This window comes from Salmo salar, chromosome ssa03 (assembly GCF_905237065.1).
Source record: "Salmo salar chromosome ssa03, Ssal_v3.1, whole genome shotgun sequence".
Lineage (NCBI taxonomy): Eukaryota > Metazoa > Chordata > Actinopteri > Salmoniformes > Salmonidae > Salmo > Salmo salar.
In genome coordinates, this window is record NC_059444.1 from 104,514,124 (window position 1) to 104,529,676 (window position 15,553).

At 43.0% G+C, this 15,553-nt stretch overlaps 1 protein-coding gene across 1 annotated transcript; it reads left to right on the plus strand.

Moving 5' to 3' along the window:
* Positions 1 to 12,015: 12,015 nt before the first annotated feature.
* On the plus strand, positions 12,016 to 14,445 carry LOC123741877 (oocyte zinc finger protein XlCOF6-like; the record flags this gene model as incomplete). Its single annotated transcript, XM_045716108.1, has 2 exons — positions 12,016 to 12,023; positions 13,173 to 14,445. Coding segments are annotated over exons 1-2 (1,281 nt in total), but the record flags the coding sequence as incomplete, so codon positions are not given.
* Between the last annotated feature and the right edge of the window lie 1,108 nt (positions 14,446 to 15,553).

Genomic DNA, 15,553 nt, shown 5'->3' on the forward strand with positions numbered 1-15,553 from the left:
TTTTGTATTTTTTATTTTACCTTTATTTTACCAGGTAAGTTGACTGAGAACACGTTCTCATTTACAGCAACGACCTGGGGAATAGTTACAGGGCAGAGGAGGGGGATGAATGAGCCAATTGTAAGCTGGGGATGATTAGGTGGCCGTGATGGTATGAGGGCCAGATTGGGAATTTAGCCAGGACACCGGGGTTAACACCCCTACTCTTACGATAAGTGCAATGGGATCTTTAATGACCTCAGAGAGTCAGGACACCCGTTTAACGTCCCATCCGAAAGACGGCACCCTACACAAGGCAATGTCCCCAATCACTGCCCTGGGGCATTGGGATATTTTTTAGACCAGAGGAAAGAGTGCCTCCTACTGGCCCTCCAACACCACTTCCAGCAGGATCTGGTCTCCCATCCAGGGACTGACCAGGACCAACCCTGCTTAGCTTCAGAAGCAAGCCAGTAGTGGGACTTAGTGTTACTAACATCGTATCAAACATAAAACATTTACAACTGATATTTTTATTATACTGAACAAAACAATAAACCCAACATGCAACAATTTCAAAGATTTTACTGAGTTACAGTTCATATAAGAAAATCAGTTAGTTGAAATGCATTCATTAGGCCCTAATCTATGGATTTCACATGACTGGGAATACAGATATGCATCTGTTTATCAGATACCTTAATAAAACAGTAGGAGTGTGGTAACTCCATTGTGTCCTCCTCCCAGAGTGCTAAGAACCTTGGAGTGACCCTGGACAACACCCTGTCGTTCTCCACTGACATCAAGGCGGTGACCCGATCCTGTAGGTTCATGCTCTACAACATTCGCAGAGTACGACCCTGCCTCACACAGGAAGCGGCGCAGGTCCTAATCCAGGCACTTGTCATCTCCCGTCTGGATTACTGCAACTCGCTGTTGGCTGGGCTCCCTGCCTGTGCCATTAAACCCTTACAACTCATCCAGAACGCCGCAGCCCGTCTGGTGTTCAACCTTCCCAAGTTCTCTCACGTCACCCCGCTCCTCCGCTCTCTCCACTGGCTTCCAGTTGAAGCTCGCATCCGCTACAAGACCATGGTGCTTGCCTACGGAGCCGTGAGGGGAACGGCACCTCCGTACCTTCAGGCTCTGATCAGTCCCTACACCCAAACGAGGGCACTGCGCTCATCCACCTCTGGCCTGCTGGCCCCCCTACCTCTGAGGAAGCACAGTTCCCGCTCAGCCCAGTCAAAACTGTTCGCTGCTCTGGCACCCCTATGGTGGAACAAGCTCCCTCACGACACCAGGACAGCGGAGTCAATCACCACCTTCCGTAGACACCTGAAATCCCACCTTTTTAAGGAATACCTGGGATAGGGGAGAGGTCAGACTTGTCTTTTACTTGTCTCTGTTGCTCTGCAGAATATCAGCAAGAGAGGAGGACAGAATGAAATATTGTCTTCATATGTGAATGTCTCTTTACCTATGCTTAAACCACGTGAAGGGATGGCGTGATTACTGGGAAACCAATGACTTGTCTCCACAATGTCTGTGAGCAAGTCACACCCTCCTTTTCCTTATTGTGGGGAGGTTTATGGCAGTGTCTGGGACCATGGTCTCTTAGATCTCACACTTATCCTGTGATAATATATGGCCTAGAGGCTCACTCCCTCCAGTGAGCCTGTCCAGGAGTGGGGTCAAGAGGGGGTTTGCTTGAGATGGGAGTATCTAGAGTTGACAATTGATATATGCCATTGGATGAAATAGTTCTGTTCAATATCGTACCAGGGAGGGACGGTTCTAAGGAGTTCTAAGTAACTCCTCATTTGGTAATGCGGAAATTAGCCACCACATTTGGCGACGAGGATGGGATGTGAATCTTCACTTGGTGATCGCTCCTGACGACCCAGGTAAATCGTGCACGAGGGATCCCTCTAACTTGGGATCTCAGGGAGACCACACTTCAGGAACTTAGCAGATGGACCCACCTTTGATCTGAGAGGCAGCGAGCCGAGTGGATACCACATTTCGAACTTATTTTTTTAAAGAAAGAGGTGAGCAAAACACACTTGAAGTCGAGTTTTTAGAAATTAGCCTCTGTTACGTGAGCTCTGAGTGTGTATTCCTTTGTGAGGGGGGGCACCTTGGAGGCGTAAACAGGGCCGAGTCAGAGGAGAGCAATCTGAGAGTTTGCAGACTCAATGATACTCTGCCACTGGTCTGTTGTGGGCGACCTAGAGCCGTCCTGACACTGAATTGATCACAGTGGGGATTGGTGCGGTTTGTGGGGGTGAGGGGCCAGGGTTACTGTGTGTTCTGTGTGACACATGGTACTTGGTGAAGCCCTATTGGAATAAGGACCTAGTTCTGAGAATGTCTGTGTGACTGTCTAAGTGACCCTCAGAGGTGGTGAATTCCAATTATTTTAAATGTGCTAGCCAGGTATGCCCTGGGTTACTCTGTGTGAGTATTTTGTTAAAGTTACCACTAGGTAATCTTTGTAGGAGCGTTCTGTGTTAGCGTGAGTAGGTTTCCTCTGTATGAGTAACCTTTCAATTATGTTCTGATGTTCTGTGTGAGTATCGGGCCAATCCTGTGTGGGTGATCCCCTCTTACATCTAGACGTTCCGCTAGCGGAACACCTGCTCCAATATCCAATGATGGGCGTGGCACGAAATATAAACTCCTCTAAAATGCAAAAACGTCCATTTTTCAAACATATTACTATTTTACAGCATTTTAAAGACAAGACTCTCATTAATCTAACCACACTGTCCGATTTCAAAAAGGCTTTACAGCGAAAGCAAAACATTAGATTATGTCAGCAGAGTACCCAGCCAGAAATAATCAGACACCCATTTTTCAAGCTAGCATATAATGTCACAAAAAACAAAACCACAGCTAAATGTAGCACTAACCTTTGATGATCTTCATCAGATGACAACCCTAGGACATTATGTTATACAATGCATGCATGTTTTGTTCAATCAAGTTCATATTTATATCAAAAACCAGCTTTTTTACATTAGCATGTGACGTTCAGAACTAGCATACCCCGAAAACCTCCGGTGAATTTACTAAATTACTCACAAAAAACATAACAATTATTTTAAGAATTATAGATACAGAACTCCTCTATGCACTCGATATGTCCGATTTTAAAATAGCTTTTCGGTGAAAGCACATTTTGCAATATTCTAAGTAGATAGCCCGGCATCACAGGGCTAGCTATTTAGACACCCACCAAGTTTAGCCTTCACCAAAATCAGATTTACTATTAGAAAAGTTTGATTACCTTTCCTGTTCTTCGTCAGAATGCACTCCCAGGACTTCTACTTCAATAACAAATGTTGGTTTGGTCCAAAATAATCCATAGTTATATCCAAAAAGCGGCGTTTTGTTCGTGCGTTCAAGACACTATCCGAAGTGTAAATAAGGGTCACGAGCATGGCGCATTTCATGACAAAAGATTTCTAAATATTTCATTACCGTACTTCGAAGCATGTCAACCACTGTTTAAAATCTATTTTTATGCAATTTTTCTCGTAAAAAAGCGATAATATTCCGACCGGGAAAGCGTGTATACATACAAAGAGAGAGAAAATAAAAGCATGGGATCCCTTCGTGCACGAGCCTGAGTCTCATAGTACTGTTACTGGCCACTATCCAAAGCGCTAATGTTTTTTCAGCCAGAGCCTGCAAAGCCACGATTCAGCTTTTTGCCGCCTTCTGAGATCCCATGGGAGCCGTAGGAAGTGTCACGTAACAGCAGAGATCCCCTGTAATGGATAGAGATAATCAAGAATGGCAAGAAATGGTCAGACAGGGTACTTCCTGTACAGAATCTTCTCAGGTTTTGGCCTGCCAAATGAGTTCTGTTATACTCACAGACACCATTCAAACAGTTTTAGAAACTTTGGAGTGTTTTCTATCCAAAGCTAATAATTACATGCATATTCTAGTTTCTGGGCAGGACTAATAATCAGATTAAATCGGGTACGTTTTTTATCCAGCCGTGAAAATACTGCCCCCTAGCCATAACAGGTTAAAGTTCTGTGTGAGTACCTAAAAGTTTCTAATGTTTTATATGGATTCTGTGAAAATATGATAAATTGTATGTGTGTGTATAATCGATTACTAGAGATTTGATAAAGTAATGGTGAGAATATAATTAGATACAATTTAAACCATCCATTCGTAGACGTACGTGGGTTTTGAGTTGGTATCTTTAATGGATAATTTGATATAGATTAGGTTTTAAGCATTATTAAACTGTCTACAATGTTTGGGAAATTGTGCTCTAGAAACTGATTGGAGTGTGTCCACTTTTGGTTATCTTACCCTAACGATGTAACTATAAATGCTTATTGTATTATCCCCATCTGGGTACAACAGTTGAAATAAAAAATGCCCTTAAGGTCTGAAACTGTTTTATTTTTCCTCCCAGTATGAGAGGAGTTGTTGGATTTATTGAATAAACCGTTTTCCATAAAGTTAGTGCAAATTAAGATGGAATCTCGACGTAATTTATAAAGTCGTACAAAGCCTAGGGTATCCATCAAACTAATTATCATTGGCTGATTTTAATATGATGAAGTAAAGTCATTGAAATACGATGAGAAAACATCTACTTTTATTAAAAGGCGCAAGATCTGTTTCCTAGTCTATGAATGTTGATTTTACTCTTTGACTGCTAATTTATTCATTTGGCATGTGAGAATCATCGCTGGTGTAAATCTTGGATTTTTTAAGAGGGCTATTTTCTGGGAATTGTCTCGTAGTACGTGCCTGATTTTACGACTACAGACAATTGTGAATGGGTTTATTTGCTGGGAGTCTAGCATTGGTGGTACAGGGGTAGAATTGTCGCCTGCCACGCAGGAGGCCAGGGTTATCCTAGCCCATCCACCAGGGGACTGATTATAATTCTACTATTGATATGTTTTGCCTGGAGAGATACGGTTGCTAGCGTTTGCTTAAGATATAAATGTAACGTTTTGATAGCTTGATTAGTTTAAATTGAAAGGCTAACTAATTAGAAAATAATAGCGAGGGAATGTTGATATGATACGTTGTCTGTTGCTGGAACTGACATACAGAGAAAGAGTTGAATGATGTTATTTTTATAAGTATGGCGATTTACATGTTACTTTTAAAGTCTTGGATATTTCATAAGTGTGAAGCTGAAAGAGAAGAGGAAGTTGTAAAGTTTGGTTTTAATCTTACTATAGAGGTAAGGCAGAACGTTGGTTGAGTAGTGGGTTATATTTTAGCTTACGGGTAAAACAAAAGATGAGAAGAGAATTGGTTATGTGCGCTGAGCTATGCTTGGGCTATGTTTGGCTGGAAGGAAACATTTGGTGATGTGAAGCTGGTTATTGATTCTTGGTTTGAATGTTTAGGTAACACCAGTGAATTAGAAAAGGAAGTTTATGTATTTAAACATTATACTCTGTTTCCATTACGTGGAACAATGTCAGGACAGTACAGTGAATTGCAGGTTGAGTTAGTTTTTATTTTACAGGGACAGGGCAAATTCATCACAGTTGTGCGTGTGCTTGGCCGGTATGCGCGTTCCTGTAAGACGTAGAGTCGCAAGATAGCGAGGACGAGCTTTGTGAAGGGGTGAGTGTAACCGATGTGAAATGGCTAGTTAGTTAGCGGTGGTGCGTGTTTCAGTATGATATATTGGATAAAGTAATAAAGACAGACACCAATGTCTAGTTCAATAGCCTTGTTCATGCATTGTACAAATCCCTACACGCGGAGTCCGGGGAACAGTCCGGCTAGTCGATTACCTATCAACTAGACTCCGTAACATCATCCTTTTCAATAGAAAGTGCAAACATAACAGCATAACATTAAATTCTTAACAATCAAGTCATAACAATTAAGAACGCATGACATTTTCTTTTTACTTCAGTTGTCATCTTCCTTTCTTTTTAAATTTTCTTTTTCTTTTTTCTTTATTTTCTTTTATTTTATTTATTTTTTAAATGTTTATTTTTATAAACAGGAGGACAAGTTAACACAGTCTCTTGCTTACAGAGTAAGCCTGTCCGGTGGCTTGCACAGCCGACCCACCCGTGAGTAAGTATTGGCTCTGACAGGGGTAGGATTAGGGCCACGAGCTGGAGAGCTTGGTGGGGTAGAAGCCTCACCTTCAGTTGGCTCATGTCTCAATTCTGCACCTCTTACCCTTAGGCCTGGACTGTGATCCATCTCATCTAGGTGAGTGTATGGCGTGTTCTGGTTTGTCCGCTCTGCTATGCGCAGATCCACCCGATTGCGACGATAGAGGGAGCCACCAACATCCACCAGGTAAGAGCGTGGTGCAACTCTCTGTAGGCACGTGCCCAGCCTCCAAAGTCCTGTGTGGTCTCCCGGCAGCGGTTTCATCCTTATCGTTTCACCCACCTCCAGTTCTGGTAGGTCTCGAGCAGTCCGGTCGTAGAAGCACTTAGCGAGCTGCTTTCTGCGACGCAGTTTGTCCGTGACGCCAACCATGACGCAGGGGCTCAAGTAGCTTGTTAGCTACGGGGATGGTAGTCTTCAGACGTCTGGACAGAAGGCGTTGTGCTGGGCTGCTGTCCATGTTTTCGGTGGGTGTGTTCCTCCACTGTAAGATCGCTTTCCATGGGTCGTTGCTGTCGCGCGGCCCTGCTTAACAGGTTTTTTGCAATCTTGACAGCTGACTCTGCCTTGCCATTTGCTTTTGGGTGTCTTGGAGAGGAGGTTACATGGTCAAACTCCCATTCTGAGGCGAAACGCTTGAACTGTGCAGTGAATTGTGGGCCATTGTCCGTGATTACCTTGTCAGGCTGACCTTGCCTGGCAAACTGCGCCTTGCAGCGCTTTATGACCGTCTCTGCAGACAAGTCAGGGAGCAGTTCAATTTCCCAAAAGTCAGAGTAGTGATCCACAATGAGAAGATAGTCCTTTTGTCTGTGGCTGAATAAGTCCATGCTGACGATTTGCCAGGCCCTTGTGGGCAGTTCGTGTGACATCATGGTTTCCTTTTTGCTGTTCATGAGCGTACTCGTTGCACGTGGTACAGTTGCTGACAAAGTCTTTAATTTCTGCTTGCATGTTTGGCCAGTATAATGTTTCACGAGCCTGGCGGTAGCATGCGTCACCTCCAACGTGACTGGAGTGTATGCGGGTGAGCATCTCTGGACGTAGTGATTTGGGAATAATGACCTTCTGACCTCTGAACAAGACGCCATTTTGCACGCTGATCTCATCTCGAAAGGTCCAGTATTCTCTCACTGTGAAAGGTGTCTCCTCTTTCAGGTATGGCCAACCTGCGAGAGCCATGGACTTCAGTGATTGTAGGTGTTCGTCCTTGTCAGTGTGTTGCCTGATCTGGGCTAGGCGGTGATCTGTGACGTTTAAGCAGTCTGCCTGATTGATCTGTTGAACATCTTGTTGTTCCTGCTGTAGCGAACAGATGGCCTGCCGCTGATAGGCAGTGCCTCTGCCTGTACATTGTGCCGTTGCCCTGCTCAGTGTGTCGCTGATGTACATCTCTGGTCCTGGCTTGTAAAATGACCTTCAGGCTGTAGTTTTGCAGAGTCAGGAGCATGCTTTTGAAGCCTCTTGGGCGCGTTGAGGAGAGGTTTACTGAATATGGCAATGAGTGGTTTGTGGTCAGTTTCAGCGGTGACCAGCTCTCGACCATACAAGTAGTGATGGAATCGCTGGCAAGAGAAGACGATGCTGAGGCACTCTTTCTCAATTTGTGCATAGTTCTGTTCGGTGGGGGTGAGCGCTCTCGAGGCAAACGCAACGGGTTGGCCTTCCTGCATAAGGCAGCATCCAAGTCCCCTTTGACTGGAGTCACTCTGGATTGTGACAGGCTTCGTGACGTCGTAGTAGCGCAACACTGGCATGGATGAAGCCAGAGATTTCATCTCCTGCACCGCTGCCTCGTGCTTGGGTAGCCAGTGCCATGGTGTGTCTTTGTCCAGCAACCGGCGCAGAGGCTCACAGACTGCTGATAGGTGTGGCATGAACTTTGCAAGATAGTTTGCAAAACCGATGAGACGCTGTACTCCTTTTGCATCAGATGGGTTTGGCATGTCGAGGATCGCTCGGACCTTGTCTGGGTCCGGCTTCAGGCCTTTTGCCGAAAGAATGTGGCCATGGAAGTGGACGTCTTTCACCTTGAACTGTAGCTTCTTCAGGCCAAGACGAAGCTTAACTGCTCGACAGCGCTCCATCAGTGCCAGGAGCTTCACATCGTGGTCGCGTTCTGCTTCATCGTCTGTGTCACCACAGCCTACGATCAGGACATCATCAGCGATGGGTTCAATGCCCTTGAGCCCAGCCAGTAACTCGTGCTGCTTGCGTTGGTATACCTCAGGTGCCACTGAGACACCAAACGGGAGCTTGAGCCAGCGTTTCCGACCCCAGGGGGTCCAGAAGGTAGTCATGAAGCTGCTTTCTTCGTCCAGCTTGCATTGAAGGAATGCATCTCGGGCATCCACCAAGGTGAAAATCCTGGCCTTGGGAAGCTTGTAGAGGACATCCTCTAGTGTCGGCATGATGTAGTGGGATCGTTTCAATGCTTGGTTCAGATGCTTTGGGTCGATGCAGACCCTCAGCTTCTCTGGTTTTTTCACTATGACCATATTGCTGATCCAGTCAGTTGGTTCGGTCACAGATGTCATGTGGCCATCGGCCTCATACTTGTCCAGCTGGGCCTTCACATCCACTTTCATTGCAATGGGCACATTGCGAGGAGCACACTGGACTGGAGTGATGCTCTCATCCACTTCAAAGTGTACCTCACCAGGCACTGATTCAACGGGCATGTTGAATACATCGTCATATCTGCTGAGTAGTTGTTCTTTGGACAGGGGTCCATGCTGGACATGATCCACAATGTGCAGGTCATTTGGTACAGTGAACTGCATCAGTCCCAGGCGTTCGCATGTAGAGCCTGAGAGGAGAGGATGTTGACTGGTTTTCACAATCTCAAACTCCAGCTTGTGTTTGCGTCCCCGAATAACACATTCGGTCTCAAAGGTGCCCATAGAGCTCATTAGCTCTCCTGAGTACAGCTTTAGTCTAGTGTCGCTGGGCAATAGATGTGTGTCAGGTGCCAGATTGATTTTGTCTTTGTAGCTCATTATGTTGCATGTAGCACCGGAATCCAGTTGACATTGTTGTTGCTTGTTGTGTAATCGTAGTGTCACAAACCATTTCTTCCCTCTTGAGTGTACAGCCCCAATGGATTCATGCATGTAAATGTCACATTCACTGTTCAGCTCTGAACATTGAGTGACATCATCAACACAGTGAATCTTGCCCTCACTCACCCTTCTTTTGCTTTTGAGACACACTTTTGCAAAGTGATTATTAGTTCCACAAGCTCTGCATGGTTTTCCATAGGCAGGGCAGTGCTCTTTGCCACGTGTGTGCGTATTCCCACAGTATTTACATGCTACTGGGCTCTCTGTGTTCACCGTTCGTGGTGAATTACTCTGCCTTGATTGGTTTTGCCTGAATGTCTGCCTAGCAACAGCGTGAACAGTGTCAACGTCGGAGCGTGGGGTTTCGATTTCCATTGCTCTCATTCTCATGTCAGTGACTTCAGCAGTGCGGCACATTTCGATGGCAGTTACTAATGTTAAGCCTCTCTCTCTCAGTAGACGCCGGCGTGTATCCTCATTTGCAATTCCCAGTACTATTTTGTCACGAATCAATTCATCTTTCAATCCCCCGTATTCACAAGTGGCGGATTTTTCTCTCAAACGGGTTACAAAGTTGTGTACTGACTCACCCTCTTCCTGTTTGCAGCTTCCGAAAACGAACCGCTCGTAAATTACGTTTCTGGCGGGTTTGAAGTAATTCTCCAATGCATCCAATATAGCCTTTGCATCACACTGTTGTCGCGCTGTGAGGGTGAGATTGTGCCGGTAGATATGCCTGCATTCGCTGCCCATTAAACTCCTCAGAGTTGCCGCTTGTACCTCGTTGGGTTTCTCATGTAGACCGGTCGCCAGCGCATAGTCCTCGAATTCATCCCTGAAATTGTCCCAATTAGTATTCCAGTCCCCTGTGAGAACCATGGGATTAGGTGGCGGAATGTTCGCTGCCATAGCGATGGAATAGGAGACTTCTTTGCCTTCAGTCATCGAGGTAGGTAGTGATGCTAGCTAACCAGCTAACAACTAGTTGATCAGTGTTGTGAGTAGGAATCGGCGTGTGTTCGCATATGGAACGTAACCGCGCCTATACTGTACTTAGCTACAAAAATAACAAACGTATGGTTTTCGAGCCACTTCTGATACCATGTTTCTGTATGATATATTGGATAAAGTAATAAAGACAGACACCAATGTCTAGTTCAATAGCCTTGTTCATGCATTGTACAAATCCCTACACGCGGAGTCCGGGGAACAGTCCGGCTAGTCGATTACCTATCAACTAGACTCCGTAACAGTCACTGAGCTACTCTCCTCCTGTTAAAGAAGAGGTCTGCTGGACGGAGAAAGAAACTCTCGTCAAAGAGGAGGGGGAAGAGAAAGATGTTACAATGCAAAAACAAGTGGAGGGTGAGGCTGTTACAGTGAAAGAAGAAGAGAAAGACGTTTCAGTAAAAGAAGAGGAAGATGCGTTCAGAGTGAAAGAGGAGGAGGATGTTACAGTAAAAGAAGAGGAGGAAGATGCAGTTTATGGAGTGGAAGAGGAGGGGGAGATGACTGTCACATCGAAAAAGGAAGAAGAGGAGGAAACTGTATATCTGGGCCCGGTTTCCCAAAGGCATGTTAAGGCATCCAATGGTTTTAACAATGAACGGGCCCTGATAAACACTAGTAAGTACTGTCTTAAAAACAGAGGCACAAACTCTGCAGTTGTTGAACTGATGTGTGGTGTTAAAGCGGAAATATGCAATAGCTACATCCATATTGTGACTTTTAAATAATTTATTTATAGCCATTGATTCTTGAAGAATATAACACATGCCTCATGAGTTTAGTTCAACTGTTGAACCCCATCAGAACCCCAAATAAGATTTTTTTTACTCCAATGTTTAGAAATAATGTAAATCAACACTGTATAGCCTCAACATGGTTAAAACTATAATGTTGACATCATGGATGGTCAGTCCTTGCATCCATAGGTCAGTCTATGAATTTGAAAGTAGTTACATTTCTCCAACCCCATAATCATCTTATTACCAAAACAGTGGTGGAATGACAGCTTTGTTATTGTATGAACTGCAGATTGGTTGATTGATTGTGTGGCTTTTTTAAAGGGGCAACCTAGTTTTAAAACAGAAACAAAATGGCTGCCCAGAGACTTGGTTTGGTAAACAGCTGAGGGATGGGGGAAGGAGAAGTGTAACCACTCTCAAATTCATAGGGACCTCGTCAAGAAGTTCAGACATCTTGGCATAACAGTTATAAGGTGTTGCTAAATCCAATGGTTCTAACCAAGAGTCACCTTAACTTTATTGACAACACCCAAATGGATACTGTCATTAACGTGGTTCTTCAATAATTACACATAATTCTTAATACTGTAGCTGTTTATTTACAGTCACATGTTCAACTATCATCAGCTGATCCACGAAATCATTTTCTGAATGACAGTCACATGACAAACATCACGACATGCAACAACAACCAAAGTGCTTCTTCATTCATTACTCTGGTAAAGACAGTTATGCCGTGCTCCACGTTGGATCCAACATCCCAAACAAATCGATGTTTATAATGTGTTACTGTCTGGCTGATTTACAGTAGGGTCTCGTTAGTCTGTTTGTGCACAGAGATACACTCCACGTTGGATCCATCATCCCTACTTTGCTCATAATGTGTAGAGAACTGTTCCTTGATGGATAGGCTATTGTTCAACACACAGAGCTATTTTCCTTTATTCAGGACATTTAGAATGACAACACATTACAGAGTAGCCTAATAGGATTATTCACAAAATTATCTGGTGATCAGGTTATGAAACGTCACGACAGACATTTTAGTGTCCATGTTTCACCTGAAATATTAAATGATTTATAGTCCTACGTCTATGTCGTTGTTAGATAAAGTTATGGGTCCTACAGTAGGTCTATGTTATTGTTAGGTGAAGTTATGGGCCAATTTGTTAAACACTTAGTGTACAAACCCTCATTGTCAGGCTGATGTTAAAGCTAGCCAAAGAGCATTTTACTGGTTGAAGTGTTTTTTAAGTGTAAAGCAGTTGATTTGCGACAATAACACAAACATATTAAGCAGGAGGTTCAAACGAGCTTTACAATTATAATCCAAAAGTAATGTGAAATGCACTCATATGCAACCTGTAAATGGAGGCTATTTTTGCTGTCAGCCTATGAGAACTCTCCTGAGTTTTCCCCCACAGTGCTGAATTAGTGAATAGACAGAACTTAATGTGAGTTTACTTGAGTAGCACTCCTGATCTTGTCCTGATAGTGCGCTGTAATATTCAGAATACATTGTGAAAAAAACGATCATCTTCGCTCACCATTTTTGCTCCAGGCAGATATACTACATCCATAACTAGTGGTTTCCTCATTACCAGATATACTACATCCATAACTAGTGGTTTCCTCATTACCAGATATACTACATCCATAACTAGTGGTTTCCTCATTACCAGATATACTACATCCATAACTAGTGGTTTCCTCATTAGCAGATATACTACATCCATAACTAGTGGTTTCCTCATTACCAGATATACTACATCCATAACTAGTGGTTTCCTCATTACCAGATATACTACATCCATAACTAGTGGTTTCCTCATTAGAATGGAGGAGTTTCTACAACCAAATTGCGTGTGCATTGCTGCAATTTTAGCAAACACAGAAAGGGGCCTATATTGGAGGCCAAAGGTCATCTGGCACACTGCTTAGGTCTTGACTGTCTTGTCAAATGTTGTACAACTTCATGGGTACTCTCTGGTCATCCCTTTTTACCTCAAATAAACAGTGGATTTCTGCTGTTGTGGGCATTTAACCATCTGTATGACTTTGTTGTTCACACAGGAGAGAGACGGGACTATCGTGGATCCTCTGGGGAGCCTCAACAACCTCATGATGCTGAAGAGGCAGAGAAGAGTCTCTCCAGATCAGAACTCCTCAAGAAACACCTGCAGAGACCCACAGGGAAGATAATTCACTGCTGCTCTGACTGTGGGAAAAGATTCAACTCCTCAGTAAAACTTAAAATACATCAAAGAATTCACACTGAAGAGAAACCTTTTGGCTGTACTCAATGTGGGAAGAGTTATGCCCTGTCAGGTAGCCTGATATCACATCAGAGAACACACACAGGAGAGAAACCTTTTAGCTGTACTCAGTGTGGGAAGAGTTTTGTTAATTCTAGCTGTCTGAAGAGACACCAGATAACACACACAGGAGAGAAAGCTTTTAGCTGTAATCAATGTGGAAAGAGTTATAGAGAGTCAGGTAGCCTGAAATCACATCAGAGAACACACACAGGAGAGAAACCTTTTAGCTGTACTCAATGTGGGAAGCGTTTTTTTCGTTCTAGCTGTCTGAAGAAACACCAGAAAACACACACAGGAGAGAAACCTTTTAGCTGTAATCAATGTGGGAAGAGTTTTACCCAGTCAAGAAACCTGATATCACATCAGAGAACACACACAGGAGAGAAACCTTTTAGCTGTAATCAATGTGGGAAGAGTTTTACCCAGTCAGGTAGCCTGATATCACATCAGAGAACACACACAGGAGAGAAACCTTTTAGCTGTAATCAATGTGGAAGGAGTTATACCCTGTTAGGTAGCCTGACAGCACATCAGAGAACACACACAGGAGAGAAACCTTTTAGCTGTACTCAATGTGGGAAGAGTTTTTTTCGTTCTAGCTGTCTGAAGAGACACCAGAAAACACACACAGGAGAGAAATCTTTTAGCTGTAATCAATGTGGAAAGAGTTATACCCAGTCAAGAAGCCTGATATCACATCAGAGAACGCACACAGGAGAGAAACGAGAGAAACCATATAGCTGTACTCAATGTGGGAAGAGTTTTTTTTGTTCTAGCAGTCTGAAGGTACACCATAGAACACACACAGGAAAGATACGAGAGAAATCATATAGCTGTACTCAATGTGGGAAGAGTTTTTTTCGTTCTAGCCATCTGAAGATACACCATAGAACACACACAGGAGAGAAACCATATAGCTGTACTCAATGTGGGAAGAGTTTTTTTTGTTCTAGCAGTCTGAAGGTACACCATAGAACACACACAGGAGAGAAACCATATAGCTGTACTCAATGTGGGAAGAGTTTTTTTCGTTCTAGCCATCTGAAGAGACACCATAGAACACACACAGGAGAGAAACCTTTTAGCTGTGATCAATGTGGGAAGAGTTTTACTACATCTAGCAGTCTGACTAAACACCAGAGAACACACACAGGAGAGAAACCTTATGGCTGTGATCAGTGTGACAAGAGATACTTTGATAAAAGATCTCTGATCAAACATCAGAAAATACATGAAGGAGTTGTTCCATGATATCAATGAAATAATGTCACAATGTAGAATGTTTTATCATTGTAGTAGGTGTATTTTAATGATGTCACAATGTAGAACCCTAAACGTTTGTCCCCTGTTCTATTGATTTCAACATGATATGGATATTAGCCTCAGGGGGAAAATCCAGGCTCTGAAATGGAAGAGTTACTATTTATGAGATTTAACAAAAAGTGACAAAAAAAATGTATTACACTTACCATGTTGGTGACCCACTTGAATCAAAATGCAACACTTCGAAATGTTTAGGTTTTCAATATATCACCAACTGTTTCTGCTTATTGGTTATTGATTTGGACACGTTAAAACTGTGTTTTGACATTGGGGATATCCCACCTAGCAACATGTCATTGAAAAGACGTTGAAAATAAGACTATGCCCGACATCCAATATATGTTCGTTGTAGTTGAAAGTGAAAGTTGAAAAGAGGTCTTTTCTGGTCGTTTTTTCAATGACTTGAAAACAGCTTCATTTCAACGTACTTGCAGCCTATACACATGGACGCAGTATAATAAATTGGTCTATAATCAATTTTATTAACAATCCTACATCACTCCAGTATTTATTTACAACATTCAAGTGCTAATTGTCTTTATTCCACTACTGAAGAAGCATGACTCAAATCACCTCATATTTATAAAAAAATAAAATAAAAAAGTACAATTTTTTTTTTAATGAAATATATGCATTCACTACTGTACGTCGCTCTGGATAAGAGCGTCTGCTAAATGACTAAAATGTAAAATGTAAAAAATGTAAAACATTCAGCCTGACAAAATCAGATTTTTTTAATTATTTATGCCTCACCATTAGGTTCATTATTGTCAATATGTATTAACAAAGGGGTGTACATTTGGTTTTGATATTTCATATTTACAATTCATGTAATACTTATTCATGCAACCAACTGACAAGTTTTGGGTACAATTATATTGACATTGTTATCCTGCTTTTAGAATATCAGGAATCATTCTCAGATGTGCCAACCCAAATGTACTAGAGCATGACATTGGGGACTGGGCCCCGATCCAACAACATGCCTATC